This window comes from Lynx rufus, unplaced genomic scaffold, assembly GCF_022079265.1.
Source record: "Lynx rufus isolate CCGP_SWC_20201006 ecotype Redwood Valley unplaced genomic scaffold, mLynRuf1.p SCAF_23, whole genome shotgun sequence".
Lineage (NCBI taxonomy): Eukaryota > Metazoa > Chordata > Mammalia > Carnivora > Felidae > Lynx > Lynx rufus.
In genome coordinates, this window is record NW_025814838.1 from 9,079,059 (window position 1) to 9,096,917 (window position 17,859).

General features: G+C 46.0%; 2 protein-coding genes across 2 annotated transcripts in view; one reads left to right on the plus strand and one right to left on the minus strand.

Moving 5' to 3' along the window:
- The window catches only part of ACSM5 (acyl-CoA synthetase medium chain family member 5), a 108,085-nt gene that overhangs the window by 72,916 nt on the left and 17,310 nt on the right, over positions 1 to 17,859 (minus strand). The window lies entirely within an intron of this gene.
- UMOD (uromodulin) lies at positions 4,683 to 17,282 on the plus strand. Its single transcript, XM_047087471.1, has 10 exons — positions 4,683 to 4,776; positions 5,928 to 6,701; positions 6,809 to 6,916; positions 8,110 to 8,318; positions 9,271 to 9,419; positions 11,298 to 11,543; positions 14,445 to 14,607; positions 15,211 to 15,292; positions 16,026 to 16,067; positions 17,221 to 17,282. The coding sequence occupies exons 1-10, from the start codon at positions 4,683 to 4,685 to the stop codon at positions 17,280 to 17,282; spliced, it is 1,929 nt and encodes a 642-aa protein (XP_046943427.1).

Genomic DNA, 17,859 nt, shown 5'->3' on the forward strand with positions numbered 1-17,859 from the left:
GGAGTGTGGGGTCAAAGGAAGGTTTCTATAGAAGGGACTAGCAGATGAGAATACTCTCAAGTGACTCCAAGAAGAGGAAGTTACAGGAGGAAGGAGTAAGCGAAGGTGAGGAAAAAAGCTTATCAGTGCAGGAAGAAGGATGCTGCCTCATCATGACAGGAGAGGAGATGTGGAAGATGAGTCCAGAGACAGGAAGACGGAGAAGATAAGGGAGGCATTGCTTACTGGCTCCCATGAGTACACTGTGATGTCATTAAATGTGTGGGGCTGAGAAAGGGTGGGAATTTTGAAGAAAGAGTGGAAAAACATCCAACTAGAGAAACACCACAGGACGATCCAGCTGCACTGAGTGCAGGTGATGCTTATTGTTTTAAAATGTAGGTTTTATTATTATTCAGGTATTGCAAGGCCAATAGATGAGAAAACAGATGCCATTGAAAACACAGTTTATTATATTCACAGATCCCAACAGGAGGGGGCACACAAGGTCAATCAGGAGGTCAAGGGAGAGGGGGGAAGATGAGCAAGAGCCTTTTTTGTGGTTTCCATGGGAAGGAAGAGGAGAGGCAGGGTAAGCAGGTTTAGGACTGGCTAGTTTGAATAAATTTCAGTGGGCCCTGGGAAGTGGGAATTGGGAATCCTGGGAATCATCCCTGGTTGTCTGGTTCTGGCACTGGGGTGATTAGGGCAAGGGAATAGTGGCCCTGAAAGTGAGGGGTCCTGGCAAAGGAGGGTGTGGGGGTGGACTCTGGGTGATTGGTTTGCATATGAAAAGCAGATCTCAGGCCAGCCCATTGCTATCTGTAGAAATTAGTTAGCTTGGGAGGGGCAGTCCCTCCACGGTCAACAAAGCCCCAAGATGTAAAAGCATCAGAGAAACTAGAAAAATATGGTTATTGGACTTATGAATAGTCTCCAACACAAAGGTTCCGCCCGTGGCCTTTGCCCAAACAACTCCAGGAGCCACCCAGAGCCTCCATTTTAATCTTTTGGATATCTTTTAGATCTTTTAGATAATCTTTTAGATAATCTTAAAGATACCTGGATGTGGGTTTAGACAGGGCCTCATTTGCACCAACCAGAAATGATATTCCCAATCCAAAATGGAGAAAAAGATTATTTTCTTCTTAAGCAATAGGAGGAAAAAAAAAAAAAAAGGAAAGGACACAAACTGCCAATTTAGAAAAGAATTAATAACCAACAAATGAAGAGACAATGACTTCTCCTTTCATTGAAGAACTGCAAAAGTAAATAATGAGATTTCTCACTTATTTTTTTGACAAAGATAGAAGAAAGTGTACAATGTTCAGGGTTGGTACTATGGTGGGACCATAAAATAATTTTTAAAAATCTCTCTGGGGTGCTGTTTGGGAAGAAGTATCAAAATTCGTAAAACTGCACCACTTCTTTGACCCAGAAATTTCACTCCTACAAAATTATCCTGTGGAGATGAGTACACAGTGCTGATGGTTACCCTTGCCACTAAATGAGACAGGATGAAAAAGATCCTGAAAAAGTACATGCAGTGGGTCATTGTTCATTTCCTACTCAGCCCAAGTTCACACATATTCAATTTTTCTCAGTGGGACTGACTCTTAAGACTGAACTGTCATCTACATGGGCCTGGGTCAGGAGTCATGGAGTCGAGCCCAGGCTCTCCCTTTTCCTACCCCTGTGACTGTCCATCAGCAAAGCAGCATTGGCAGTGACTTCCGCGGGTAGAATTGTTACTACATGTCTGTCCTTACATCTTCTCCTCTAATCACCATAACTACTCTAGGAGATGGGCACTTCCCCTTTACAGACAATAAAAATGACCTCAGAAAGATTAAGAAATGAGCCCTCTGGCACACTATAAATGGCTGATCAAGAGCCAGAACAACTGACTCAAAAGTCAGTATACCCAGTCATGAAGTTATCCACCTCCCAAGGGGCCTGTCCTCATGGGAACTCAGAATCTTTGTTTCACAGAGTGGGTCTGGTGCAGTGATGTCTGAATTATCTTCTGGCTCTGACCTTCAAGTATTTTCAGCTCCTCTCCTGCCATGCCTAGACCATCGAAGAGCTTGCTGAGCCCGTAAGGATGGAGTGTGCTTCTAAAGGGTGCCTTCTCCAGGGTAGGGAACCCAAATGGCCACAGGTACATGTCCTAATGGGGACAATAAACACCCCTTTTTTTGGTCTCCTGGGTCACTCAGTAGGTTGGGCATTTGACTCTTGATTTTGGCTCAGGTCATGAACCCAGGGTCGTGGGAACCAGCCCCATGTCGGGCTCTTGCTGAGCATGGAGCCTGCTTAGGATTTTCTCTCCCCAACCATCCACTCTCTGTCTTGCCTCCTCTCTCAAATAAAACAAAAACAAAAACAAAAACAAAAACACCTCTCTTCTTCCCAGGACAGCCTGGCTTGGGATACTGGCCTCTGCTTGGCTCCTTGAGTCCACCTTGTCCTTCTCATTGAGCAAGAAAAAGCCTAGTACCTTGGCACTGCTTTTGCAGTTAATTTCTAACTCAGGAATCTCTTTATGTCAAAAGGTGCAAAACAGAGGCCTTGTATTTGCAGGCACAAGTTTGACCCCCAATGTCAATCATTTGGGGTGTCTACATATTAGGAAAAAGAACAACAACCTGGCAACCTAGGAAAGGAAAACACTGTGCCCAAAGGGGAAAATATTCCACCCTCAAGAAAACAATCTCAAGAAACAGAACCAGAGGATAATTGGAGGAAAGACTGCCAGCCAGGGGTAGATGTATATATAGGAGGCACATACTTGTAAACAGATTAATTCTACCTTTCTGGCTTCAGGTAAGGCTATCTACAGCTCTCTTTTCTTCTAGCCACTTCTTCCCACCTAGCTGTCTTCTAATTCCCATTCTGCTTGGGAGAAGGGGGAAGAAAATCAAGAGACTGGACACTAGGGTCAGACCTAGAGTGAGTCCTTCCTCTGTTGATAATTGGCTTCATTATCTCTGGTTGGCCAGTCTCCCTCTCTTTGAGGCTGTGCTCTGTGCTTTTCTAATAACAATGACTACTATTTCTTCACTCATTCAATGCATGTTAATTAAGTGTCTACTATGTACCAGGCACTGGGAATATAGCAGTGAACAATAGCATTGGCTCTGTGCTAGGTCCTGCTTTGAATATATCATCTTAGTTAATACCCATGACAATATGCAGTCAGTTATTACCCACCACAGTGTTTTCAAAGTATAGATCACAACCCATTAGTGGATCATGAAATAATTTGTGGATTATATCCAAAATCTTCTTTTAACTAAATACTATAGACAATGTCAACAAGCAATGTACACAGTAACGAAAAGAATTTTTTTTTATAAAACTTCTAGTGTGTGTGTGTGTGTGTGTGTGTGTGTGTGTGTGTGTGTGCGTGCAGGCACATACACAAGCAACTGCACCAATTTAACTTTTTTTTAACATTTTTTAAAATATATTTTTGTGAGACAGAGAGAGACAGAGTGTGAGCAGGGGAGGGACAGAGAGAGAAGGAGACACAGAATCTGAAGCAGGATCCAGGCTCTAAGCTGTCAGCACAGAGCCTGACACGGGGATCAAACTCATAAACCGTGAGATCATGACCTGAGCTGAAGTCAGATGCTTAACTGAGCCACCCAGGCGCCCCAACAACTGTACCAATTTATGGCAAAAAATATTTTCTTTATAGCAGATCCTAGTCATAAAGGCTTGGAAAATACCGCACTAGAACACAAGTTCTTTGATCACAGGGACTTCAGACTAAGCCTGGCACATCACAGGCACTCAGTTTGTGGAAGCAATGACCCATATTTCATAGATGAGAAAACTAATTCTTCCCGAAATGAAATACCTTGCCGAAAGTCACACTGTTAGTGGTTGGTAAAACAGGGATTTGAATCCCTGTTACAGGCTCCAAGTCCCGCACATTTAACCACCATGCTACCCTACTTTGCTACTGGAAAAATTAGGGTAGTATTAGTAGTACCCACCTAGGATTATTTCACCAATTGAGTGGAATAATAAGTGACTGCTCTGGAAACATTAAAATCCATTGTGAGGGTTAATCGCCTCTCAAGTTTTTATCTCAAGCTATTTCTTTGTGATATGTGAGTTGCATGAAGTCAGGGATCTTGCCTATCCTGTTCATTGTTTTCTTTGGTGTGTAGCTCCCTGTTTGGCACAAGGTAGCTACTCAATAAATGTTTGTTGAATAAATAAATGGATCTGGGCAAGCTGAAAGTTTCCCAGCAGGGATCAGCAGTTGGCTGTTAAAACCCAAAACTGCCTCCTATGATGGTGAGTCCAGAACATTCTACCCTATCTTGCTGCTTCCTGTTCCAAATGAGACTCAGTTCTTCCAGATGCGCTGAGACTTGGGGAGCAGAGGATGGCATGTGGGTGGGAGTAAGGGTGGGGTCACAGATGAGAAAACTACCAAAGCAGGGGCCACAGCACTGCACACTTTTTGTAGTTCATATAAATGGCATCTTCTGGAGCTGTGCAGTGCACAACCAAAGCACTCCTCCCAACTGTGGGGAGGGGAGTTAGATCATGCGTTTATCCCATCCATCTCTGTTCACAGGACTCCTCAGGCATCACAGACTGGGAGGAAAACCCAGGGGGTCAACCTGTCCTTGTCTTCGGGCAGGTCTTCCCCAGATCAGAAGTAGCTGTGAAGAGCAGAAGGAATGGGGCGGCTTTCTTCTCTGACCCTGATGCGGATGGTAGTGGTGGTAACCTCTTGGGTCATAACAGCTGTCACCATTGAGACCTCAGAAGCAAGTAAGTGTGTGTGTGTGTGTGTGTGTGTGTGTGTGTGTGTGTGTAGGGAACAATGCCACTATTAGCAGAGGAGGTCATGCTCTCTCTCCTGTCATGCTTGGAATTTGATTTATTCTAAATACAGTTTGATACTTTAATGTATATAGGACTCAGATGGGAATTTTGCTAAAATGCAGGCTCTGATTCAGTGGGTCCTGGGTACGGCCTGAAATTCTGCATTTCTGACAAGCTCTCAGGTGATGCTAATGCTGTGGTTCTTAGATCGCAAGAGTCTAGAATACCACTAAGGTCCCCTGCCACTTTACTGGAAAGTCGGGAACATACTTAACCACACAGGAGGTTTAAAACACCTAAGTGGCTCCCAAATACCTCCCCTTGCATTCTTAAGAGGTCTTTCCATTGGGTCTTACATCACCCTCATGTAGCTTTCAGCTTCTCCATGCAAAAGGGAGCTGGGCACCTCCCATGAGCTGGAGTACTCGGGGGCACAGTAAATGCCATTTCAGTGTCCTGGTTAAGAGCATATACTCTGTGGTCCTGCCACTTGGGTTTGTGTCCCGGCTTTTACCAACAGAGCACATGGCTTAAACCCTCTGAACCTCAGTTTGCTCATCTTTAAAATAAGGGTAAACACAGAAACAATCCCCTAGGGGCCATTGGGGAAGATTCAATGAGATAATGAGTGAAAAGCACACATCCCAATTTAAGTGCTTAATAAACAACAGCTCATTATCTTTATGGCTTTTATTGTCATGGAGGATGTCACACAAAGTGTGACTGCCCCTGTCAGGGAGAGTTGGGGAAGTCTTCAGGGAAGAGGCAGGGAAGATCTGAGCAAAAGGCATTAAATGTTCAAAAGTGGGGAAGGGGTGACAGGGTCACCTAAATCCTACCAAAGTGTCAAGAACTCTGTATTATTCCTCTGGATGTAGAAACATGGATATTTTAAAAGAAGACACAGTTTGAAAGCAATGCTTAACACAGAAGAATGCACAGTGCAATCATAAGGGGAGTTTTGTTTATTTGTTTTGGAGGGAGTCCTCCAGGGACCAAGTCTAAAGAACATGGTACCCAAAGGGATATAGGAGGACTCTCTTGGTGACCACTGGTCCAGCTGTCCCTACTCTGAGGCTGGGCTCTTCTGTCCGCAGGAAGCTGCTCTGAATGTCACAGCAATGCCACCTGCATGGAGGATGGGGTTGCCACAACCTGCTCCTGCCAGGTGGGTTTCACCGGCGACGGCCTTACGTGCGTGGACCTGGACGAATGTGCCATTTCTGGGGCACACAACTGCTCCGAGGACAGCATCTGTGTGAACATGCTGGGCTCCTACTTGTGCACCTGCCCTGACGGCTTCCGCCTGATGCCTGGGCTGGGTTGCACCGACGTGGACGAGTGTGCTGAGCCGGGACTCAGCCGCTGCCACGCCCTGGCCACCTGCGTCAACCACAAAGGCAACTACTCATGCGTGTGCCCCGCTGGCTACTGGGGTGATGGGTGGCACTGTGAGTGTTCCCCAGGCTCCTGCGGGCCAGGACTGGACTGCGTGCCTGAGGGCAACACGCTTGTGTGCGTGGACCCATGCCAGGCGCACCACATCCTGGATGACTACTGGCGCAGCTCTGAGTACGGGGCAGGCTACACCTGTGACTCAGGCCTGAGCGGCTGGTACCGCTTTGTGGGGCAGGGCGGCGTGCGCCTGGCCGAGACCTGTGTGCCAGTCCTGAGGTGCAATACGGCAGCGCCCATGTGGCTCAACGGCACGCACCCATCCAGTGATGAGGGCATCGTGAGCCGCACGACCTGCGCCCACTGGAGGGGCCACTGCTGCCTGTGGGACACACCTGTGCAAGTGAAGGCCTGTGCCGGCTACTACGTCTACAACCTGACCGCGCCCCCCGAGTGCTATCTGGCCTACTGTACAGGTGAGTGGGTGTCTTCCCCCCACCCCCACCTCCACTCCAGGCCTGGGTGGGCACCACAGGAGCCTGGGGAGCATCCCTGCTGACTGTCTGTGTCTGTGACTCTGCAGACCCAAGCTCTGTGTTGGGGACGTGTGAGGAGTGCAGTATAGACGAGGACTGCAAAATGGATGATGGCACATGGAGCTGCCAGTGCAAACAGGACTTCAACATCACTGGTGAGGCCAGTGGGAGGAGGCAAGGTGTTGAGAAATGTCAGCAACTGGGGGAGGGACATAGTCCTGTGCGATACATATCATCCAATTTGAGTGAAAAGAAGGTCCAATAATATCTATTAAAACCAGCAGAAGCTCTCTAGGCTCCTGGTCTCATTTTAGTTGGCCCCAAAGCTCCCAGAGCTTGAGGGACTTCCTTATCCCCACCTTCTTTCTGAGGCTCCCACACCACAGCAGGACAGGGGAAGCTGCTACCTGTTGGCCAAAGACTACCTAAGCCATATTTCTGCAGCCCAAGAACACAGGACTGGTGACCAGCCTGCGGTTTCTTCCACTGACCCCTGGAAGACCCATAGCAGGGCTCTGGCCATCTCTGAGCCTCAGATTCCCCATATGTACAATGATTGAAGCAGGAAAGTATCTCCCAAACTTCAGTCATGATTTTAGTCACATCCAAGTTCCAATTTTACAATTTTTCTTTATGCAAGTACTAGCTTATACTGGGATTTTTCTTAGTAACTTGTTTTTCTTTAAATTGATTGAATCGTTCTTCTTTGAAATAAACTTGGGACATTGATGGTCACTACTGCATCTATCTGTGGCACGTAACACCTTCGACAGAAGGTAACAGTAAAAATGAATACAAGAAAAGAAAATTATTAAATTCTAGCAGCTGTGTAATACTTCAATTTTAAAGTAAAAAAAAAAAATCCAGCTAGATGTTATTTTGTTCCCCAAACACTTAGCCTGATATCTGCATTCTGTTGTTTTGAAAGGGAAATTAGTAAGTGCAGAGCATTAAAAACATTAGTAACTAGTGAGGACTATCTCTTTGATATAGAAAGGATGGAAAGATACTATAATTAATGTGTTGTTTTGTTTTGTCTTACTGAGATTCAATGTATTTAATGCTGGGGGGTGAATGGATCAAAAATGTTTTCATTTGTATACAATCCACATAGAAAGTTAACAAGGGGCTGATGGATGGCCACCTGAATCCATCCAGTGATTCTCAGAGTCCAATCTTGTGTCTCAGTCCCTATGATAGGGAAGACCACAGCAAGAACAGACAGAGGCTAATCTGAGTGCCCTCCAGGTGGTGGATAGCCCAACCAATTGGGCCCAGGGCCTGGAGATGTGGTGGACCCCGAATTGTGGTCACTGGCTTCCAATCCCACCTTCCCTGCCTATTTCAGATCTCTCCCACCTGGAGCGCAGGCTGGAGTGTGGGGCCAATGACATCAAGGTGTCCCTGAGCAAGTGCCAGCTGAAGAGCCTGGGCTTTGAGAAAGTTTTCATGTACCTGCGTGACAGCCAGTGCTCAGGCTTCATTGAGAGGGGAGACCGGGACTGGATATCTGTGGTGACCCCAGCCAGGGATGGCCCCTGTGGGACAGTGATGACGGTATGTGCTGGTCAGTGTGGGACAGGGTGAGAGCACTGCCTGGTTCAAGCCCTAGCTTTATCATTTTCCAGTTGTATGAGCCTGGCTGTGCCTCAGTTTCCTCAACTATAAAATGGGATAATAGTACCTACTTCATAGGATTTTTAAGAGGATTAAATGAGTTATTGTATGTGAAGTGATTAGGACAGTGACTGGCACAGTGTAAGTGCTTAATAAATGTTAGCTTCAAATAAAGAGAATGATCCTGATGACAGTTCCCCATTTTACAAATGGGAACAGAAGGGCCTACAGGAAAGTAATTCTTCTCAGCCAGTAGGTATTGGCACTGGGCTCAGAAGCAGGTCTGTCTATCTTGGGTGATCCTGGGAGGCAAGGTCTGCATCACTGGTGTCTAGAGAACCAGGACTTCACCTACAGAAACCTCCTCAAAAGGGACCCAGAGGTCAATGTTTGAGTGAACACTGCTTCCCCAACTCCCTCATCCCCCGGAAAGAAAAGGAAAGAAGACAAAAGAAAGGAAGAAGGAAGTTTTCATTTTCTGCATGTAGCGTTTAAAATTCCAGTATTAACAATGAGTCAGGACATGGTTTTTAGTCTTTTTAGTGTATGAGAGAGGAAACATGGCCTAAGTGGAAGAGCCCAGGCTCTTAGATCCCACGTCTTGTGGGCAAGTTACTCAGAGTTAGTCAATTTCTATGAAGCCCCATCTCCTCATCATGAGGCAGGAGATAGTAGAGCTTAGGGTCATTGAAGGGGCCAATACAGTGATGCCGGAGGAACATTTCGCTCAGGACCTAGCACGTGATGCATGCTCATAGATGGCTGCTGTTGTTATAACTTTTGATTATGACAGCTGGGAGGACAGCTCACAGGTAGCTAGAGAAACCCATTTGGTTTTGAGTCCTACTCAGATTCTCATGCCCCTTTCTCCCACTCCCACCCTCCAACACAGAGGAATGAAACCCATGCCACGTACAGCAACACCCTCTACCTGGCAGATGAGATCATCATCCGTGACCTCAACATCAACATCAACTTTGCGTGCTCCTACCCCCTGGACATGAAAGTCAGCTTGAAGACCTCCCTGCAGCCAATGGTCAGGTGTGGCCAGAGAGGGTCCCCGGTATCCCTGGCTGGCTCTACCCCACGACCCCTTAACCACCAGGTCCTCAGTTTCCCTGTCAACTGCCAGCCATAAGGAGCTGGGTGGGGGTACTGGGAGCGAGCATTCCCAATGGAATACAGCCCAACTGGGAATACTGGAGCCCAGATTCAAATCCAGGCTCTGTCACATACTAACAAGATGGCTTTGGAAACTGATAGCCCCACCCTGGGTGATGGTCTTCAGTGAAAGGGACTTAGCAGTACTTTATTAGAAGCACAATAGTGCTTTGCATATGTAAATCAAATATTAGGGCCTCTAGCTTATCAGAGGGGCAGGGTGGTTGGACCAGACGGAAGGAGGGAGGGCTCCTGGTCCAGACCTGCTATTTATATGATACATAAATCATATGCCATATTTGAATCTCTGTTTCCTTCCTTCTCTGTAAAAAGAAGGAGTTGACTAAAGAGGGATTTAAAATTATGCCTCTTGGGGTTTCAGGGTCTTTAAGGAAGTGCCTTTGGGGATGCCTACAAGGTGAACCAGAGATGTTCCACCTATAATGGGTGCCACATGTGGTTTTATTATTTACAAAAATAATAAAAGGATCCTGTTGCCAAATAAAACTGAAAATCTCTGAGTAGGACGACTCACAAGCCAATGATGCTGATGTTGGAAAAATTACAGTTGTAATTAGAACAAGCATTTATGAAGAGCTGACTATATGTCAGGCATTGTGCTAACAGCTCTACAGGAAATCTCAGTGAAATCTTAGAGCACCTTAAGAGGTATAGGTATTACTATTATTATTATTCCCATTATACAGATGTGGAAATTGAGGCTCAGAGAAGGTTTAGGAACTTGTCCGAAAGTAGAGTTTAGTAAGTGACAGAGCTGGGATTCAAACCCAGGCCATCAGGCCCAGAGTCCCCACTCTACCATGGCCTTAATTGTGAAGCTCACCCATGGTTACATGCTCTTTGGGCCAACCAGACTTGGGGAAGGGCACTAGGCACTGATGAGGGTGCCTGGCTTACTTGGGGGAAGAAGGTTGCTCATTGTCTGCCTTTGGATGGGTCATCATCTGGTCAAGCAGTTCACTGAAGCAACGTGGTGGCCATGTCTCAGCCTGACAGACTTCAGGGAGCAAAACATCTGTGTGCAGATGTGTCTCTGCTTTGAGCTGGGAATCTTGCCTTACTCCAAATCTGAGTCCAAGCCAACAACCCACTTCTCACTTATAACATGGACTTCTGCATTACTGCGCTTTTATCATACACCTTGTTTCTAGGGTATCAGTCTTACAATGTCCTTTATTGGCTCATCCTGTGAAGTCTACATCAGTGCAGCTATTTCCAGTGTGGTTTACTTGTAACCACAAATAAATTTACAAATTTACAAATTTACAAAACCCCTGTCTTCTGCTGTAGGTAGAACCAGAACTCTGACTTAGGCCTGTAGGACTCATAGTCTCCCTTTCAACGGTTCCAGGTTGAGACCAAAGAAGAATGTAGATGACTCCCTTGAGAATTTGTTTATTGCACTTCTTAAAGGCAAGGGCTACCATGTGAGGGAGGCAGACATGTGATCTATGGATCAGCAGCAACAGCAACACGTGGGAGCTTGTTAAAAATGTAGAACCTTAAGCCCGACCCAAACCTACCAAACCAGAACCTGCATTTCAACAAGATCCTCAGGTGACCCATGTCTGCTCATTGCAGTTTGCAACCATTGCGATGGTGGTGGGTTCCAGTCCTACTGCTGGATAAAAATGCAGAGAGCTACCAAGGACTTTCCAGGACTGTAGACCAGAAAGGGTGGGCCATGTGTTGCTGTTCTCAGATCTGGTTTTCTCACCAGCCCCTCTCTCCCTGTAGCACCCTAAACATCAGCGTGGGTGGGACAGGCATGTTCACCGTGCGGATGGCACTCTTCCAGAGCCCTGCCTACACACAGCCCTACCAAGGCTCCTCCGTGACCCTGGCCACAGAGGCCTTTCTTTACGTGGGCACCATGCTGGATGGGGGTGACTTGTCCCGGTTTGCACTGCTGATGACCAACTGCTATGCCACACCCAGCAGCAATGCCACAGACCCCTTGAGGTACTTCATCATCCAGGACAGGTGAGGCTCCTGGATGGAATTCCAGGGAAGAACGGGGCAATCTCTGGATTGGGATTTGGGGAAAAGTACATCTTTATATTTGTTCATCTCTAGCTGAAAATCTAACATTACCATCCACTATGAACATAGGCAACAAATCATGAAAGTATTAGCAGGACATTTGCACGTGTTAATACTTTTCAGTTACTAGAATATTACAGTTTCTACTAGAAATTATTTAATGTATTATCAGTATGTATTTATATATAATAGATATGTAAAAGGGCACCTGGATGGCTCAGTCGGTTAAGCATCCTGACCAGCTCAGGTCATGATCTCACAGTTCGTGAGTTTGAGCCCCACGTCGGGCTCTGTGCTGACAGCTCAGAGCCGGGAGCCTGCTTTGGATTCTGTGTCTCCCTTTCTCTCTGCCCCTCCCCCACTCACATTCTGTTTCTCAAAAATAAATAAGGGGCGCCTGGGTGGCGCAGTCGGTTAAGCGTCCGACTTCAGCCAGGTCACGATCTCGCGGTCCGTGAGTTCGAGCCCCGCGTCGGGCTCTGGGCTGATGGCTCAGAGCCTGGAGCCTGTTTCCGACTCTGTGACTCCCTCTCTCTCTGCCCCTCCTCCGTTCATGCTCTGTCTCTCTCTGTCCCAAAAATAAATAAACGTTGAAAAAAAAATTTTTTTTAAAAATAAATAAAAAATAAACGTTAAAAAATTGTTATAATAGATATGTAAATACATAATACATATATCAAATGTTTGAATATTTTGAGAACTACACTTCAATTGAACTGGTTTCCTTTATAATCTTAGGTACTTTATGTGTTTAAAACATTATTTTTGAGGAGGGATGCATGGGCTTTACCAGAAGGCTGGAGGTGTCCAGGACTCAAGAAAAGGTTAAGAAACCTGACTGAAAGGTGCACCCACCCAAGGCAGGAGGCAAGCAAGCAGGACTTGGCTGGGAGGAGTGCACTGGAGACAGTTAATCAAGGGCCAGTTGTAAAAGGGAGGACACAGAAGTGCTGCTTTTTACTCCAGAGGCATTGGAGAACCATGGGCCACACTGTGAGAAAGTAATTCACACTGTCATTCAAAATGGAACAGATGTTTCTGGAAGCTTACGGTATACCAGGCTCTGTGGATAACACAGTGCATAGAACAGACAAACCTCTATGCCCTCATACAGCTGATATTCCAAGGGGTGGGGGGAGACCAATAATTAACGAAGATGAAATCCATAGCATGTCAGTGGTAATGGAGCTAAAGGAAAAACCCAAAGCAGGAAAAGGGGAGAGGCATTTGCAATTTTAGTAGCATAGTCAGGAAGACAGTGAGCTATTCCTGATTCAGTTCTTAGAATGTGTCAATTACATCAAGGGAAAAGTCTAAGTTGGGTGCTCATCTGACATTTACACTTCTCTGTTATTTGCTAATCCCCTTTGCAGCAGAAAGAAAGCAGAAGTCTGTTTTAGGGCCTTTAGCTGTGACAGTAGCTAACTAAAATTTAATAGCACTGTTTTACTTTGTATTTATCTGTAAATGGTCATGTTTTGCTTATGGCAAGCGATACTGGTTTGCCATTTGTGGTCAGGATCTGAAGATTCTTCTGAAAAAATTGATGTATTCCAATAAAAATTTACATGTATTTGATGAAAATAGTAAGTAGATAATAATACAGATGTTGGGAAACACAGGAAAACATACATGAAGGTGGTTTCTAGGTAAGGCAAAAAAAAAAAAAAATGGGAAAGGGTTGGCATGATCTTGATTGGGCCATCATGGAGAAATTGGGTTCACATCTTGGCTTTGCTGTTTCTTTGTCCAGAGACACAAGCCATCTCATCTGTCTGACTATTCATGTTCTCATATATGAAATGAGCATATGTGCAGTTGAACATGTACACTGTGGAACGCTTGGAAAGTTTTGAAAAAGAAGCAGGAAGAAATGCTGGATGTGCCTTTGTTTTTCTGTCTGGGCATGTGTGGGAGCTGGATTGGGGACCACCAGTCTGAGAGAGATGTCAAACATCTCAGGATGTGTAAGGAGGAGCTGGCTCGGGAGACAGTAAGAGGGGCTGGATGCCCTGCTCAGGTTGTGTGCATGGGTCTTTCAGGCAGTGGGTCCCCTTAACCTCAGGGCCTTTATTTTGCCAAGTGGAGTGTGCACTTTTGCAATCAGATCTGAATTGTGGGGGACACAAAGCAAAGATGTCCCTTCTCAGTTCTTCCTCTGTGCAATCAGCATTCAGCCCCTCTCCTAAATCAATTCTGAGCAAATCATGTAAAATAGCAGAGAAGATGCCCAATTTGTCTGCCCATGTGTCCTGATCCAGCCCAGCACATACAGGAGTCACTGCATGTGCAGTTTTGAGTTTAGGTGCCATTGTGTACATTTACAGATGGGCACACACACATACACACACACTCCCATTTGGTCATTGCCCCTCAGGACTTGGAAGTTGCCCACTGTTATAGTTAGAACCACCTACATAAAAGATAGCAAAGGAATGGTAGCTAAGGATCCTGAATGTCATTTCCTAGGAAACCAAGCTGACTTCATTACATAGTTTCAACTCTGTGCTGACCACAGTTTTACTTCACCATCATGTATATGTAGCATCTACTATGTGTCATATACTATAGTGAGCACTTTGAAAAGTTAACTGGCTTAATTTTCACAGCTATCTTATGAAATGGGTTACAAATAGTACTCCCTGTATACACGGGGAGACTGGGGCACAGAGAGATTAAATTGCTCAAGGACACACAGCAAATAATAGGGGGAGGAGTGAGAGTTGAACCCAGAAGTTTGGTCATAATTGCTTCTCGGCCTTTTGGCTAACATCAAGTGCAGGAAGTCTGGCCATAGAGTGCTTGTTTAACCAACCATGTTTTATGACTTAAATCTCCCAGATGTCCACGCACTAAGGACTCAACCATCCAGGTGGTGGAGAATGGGGAGTCCCTTCAGGGCCGATTTTCTGTCCAGATGTTCCGTTTTGCTGGGAACTACGACCTGGTCTATCTGCACTGTGAAGTCTATCTGTGCGACACTGTTAATGAAAAATGCAAACCTGTGAGTTGCCTTTTCCTCCCTCAGGCTGCTTGCCATGACCTCTCCCTCGCCCATCTCCAATAACCAAAGACATCTGGCCACAAGGTCTAAAAGAAAATAAACATTTTGGCTGTGTTTCTCTTTTAGTCCAGGAATAGAATGAGCAGTAAGACGGGGTGGGCGTGGCCAGGTAAGAGACCTAAGCTGTTGGGAAATCAGGCGAGATCAGTGCATTGCAACTGGCTGGTAAAAGCTCAGGCTTGTGTTCTGATAACAGGCTTGTGTTCTGATAACAGAAGCTGACATTTTAAAGCACCAGGTGCACCTTATCTGTGTTAATTTTTTAATTCTTTGCAGTAACTAAAGGGGAGGAATTTTATTAGTTCCTTATATGAGCCACTCAGAGAACTTTGGTAACTTGCTTAAGATCATATACCTAACAAATGGTAGAGGTGGGGCATGAGCCCAGGTATGCAGATTTCCTGACAACCCCTGCTTTGACCATCCTCAAGCCCCAGACTGAGGCAGGAGGATGCCCTTGTGAGGAGTGCAGCCCATTCCCCACGGCAGGACCACATTCAGTCTCCCTCATGGAAGGGTTTCTTTGTTGCCCTCTTCCTGCAGACCTGCTCTGGGACCAGATTCCGCAGTGGGGGCATCATAGACCAAACCCATGTCCTGAACCTGGGTCCCATCACACGGAAACGTAAGAAAGATACTCCCTCCTCCCATGCTCCTGGTGGGGAATATTCTCTGGAGATGAGGAGGAATGACAGAACTCAACATGTGGATCTTACTATGTTCAGAACTGGAGCAAGTCAATTCTGTGGGGCAAGGTGGACTACAAGCTGCCTTCCTTTCACCAGTTCCGAATCATGTGTTCTTTCTGTTGCACAAATTTGTTCTTCTGCCTCCTGTGTACTAGGCCCTATACTAGTGGTTGGGGATCCTGTGGTGAGCAAAAGCAGACACAGATCTGGTTCACATGGAACTTAGAGACCACTGGAGCCGACATTATTCAACTGAGGAGGGATTAACTAAGAGGGGTCAGGGAAAAGGGGTGAGGGGAAGGGAATCTCAGGGTACAGAGGGTACAGCATGGGCAAAGGGCCTGTAGTGGGACGTAGCCCAGCCTGCTAGAGGAACTGAGAAAAGGCCGGGCAGGCTGGAAAGAAGAGGATGTTGGTATAGGATAAGCTGATGTAGTGGGGTCCAGACCATGTGGGGACTTACAGTTGTTGCTAAGTTTTGGGGCCTTTCTCCTGAAAGTAGTGGGGAACCCCTGAAAGGTCAAAAGCAGGGAAATGACATGATCAGGCCTGGGTTTTAAAAAGACTACTCTGGCTGCAAGGAGAAGAGCAAATTGAAGGGCTTTCTCTCAGGATTTTTGCCAACTGCATGCCTTCTCCTCACACTGATCCTTCTCTTTCCATCTACAGATGTCCAGGCCGTAGTCTCAAGGGCTGCTTCCAGCAGCCTGGGTAAGTTCAGGTCCCCTTTTCAGGGGGCATCCACGAGAACGTTCCTCTGGGGCTTTTATCTATAAGCCCAGGATGTGCTGGAGCACCTGGCCTGGTTGGCCTGAGCTCTGAAGAGGTGACTACACCTGTGGAAATGCCTGGTCCTGGGGATGTACATATGCACATATATGTATGCTGTCCCCCACTAGTGCACATGTGCACACAGACACAGGCATGCATAGACAGGCACCCCAGAATGTACATCACCCAAACATGTTTGCACACACACAGACACACACACACACCAGGTCACATGCATATATTCATATTTGTACACACAGATACACAGACAGCTAGAGTTGCATGCATGCATATTTGCAGGTACAGACACACACACAGTTAAACAAACTTATACCTAGTAGACATGCACACACTAGATCTGCATCCTGGGCACCTCCTGAAGCTTTGTGATTTATCTCTAACACTATTTTCAGGATTCACTCAGCAGGTAACAAATATATGTTCAGTGCTACTACATGCCAAAGACAATGCTTAGTTCCAGGATGAACACAATAGACAAACAAGAAACCCTGTTTCTCTGCTTCTCTGATGACAAAAGCCAGGGACAGGTGGCATTTTATGGCCTTTGACTGACTTGTCTGAAAATATGGATGAAAAGTGAATTAATGTAACTGTTGCCCTTCTTGGCTCCTGGTATCTAGATCTGAAGGAGTTGTTACACCAACCTAGTGTTTTACCTGAGCTAGTCCAACCCTGTACCAGTGACCTTGGAGCTGGAGATCTAAGGTGTTCCTAAGAGGCTTCTCCTCTGTGAATATCTCAAGGTTACAAAGGATGCCTGAGTAGGTTGGGCCCTGCACATCAGTGTCCTTTTGAGGGGCTACCAATGCCCTTCCTAATGCCAGAGGAAAGACTGTCTTCTTCAATCTGGTCCACCTGAGAGGGCACCTTTCTCTATTTTTCTACTCTGAGTGGCACCTTTCTCTAATTGGATTTCAGAGCAGATCAAGAGAAAGAAGTTTCCTTTTTCTAACTGATCAGCCCACAGAGGGTATTCTTTCCTAACTGGTCAGTCTAGAGGAGGCACCTAATGTTAGTTTTGCACAAAAACACATCCGTGTTAGCAGCAGCCCTATAATTGCTTTCTTTGCAGGGTTCCTGAAGGTCTGGCTGCCTCTGCTTCTGTTGGCCTCCTTGACCCTGATGTCTCAGTAATAGGCAGCTGGAAACCCTGTGCTCTGCGGCTCTCACTTCCTGATGGCTGTAGGTGATGCAGTTTAGTGCTCCAGCCACAGAAAGGGAGCTCACACTTCAATCAACCTGCTCCTCTTGCCCCGCCTTTGATCCTTGCTATTGCAAAACGGCCTGTATCTTTAAATTCTGCCATCTCTCAAAATGGGACTTGTGATGTGTCTGCACATAAGGTCCCATGTCTCCTTAAAAAGTGTGGCAAATAGTAATAATTTTAAAAGCTCAGTCTTTGAAGTCATTCATTCATTATTTTTCATTGAGCATCTACTATATGTAGGAACTGGTCATAGTGCCAAGGATCCTGTGGTAAAAAAAACCCAGGACTCATGGAGTTCACACCCTGGTTGGAGAGACTGGGTTTAACTGGTTCTGCTGTGTAATCTTAGACAAAATACATGATCTGACTGAGCTTCATCCATCCATCCATCCATTTATTCAAGAAATATTTGCTGAGCATCTCCTCTGTGCCAGGCACTTCTGGGGATACAGAAGTGAGCAAGTAAAACACAATCCCTCCACTCCTGGAGTTTACAGTCTGGCA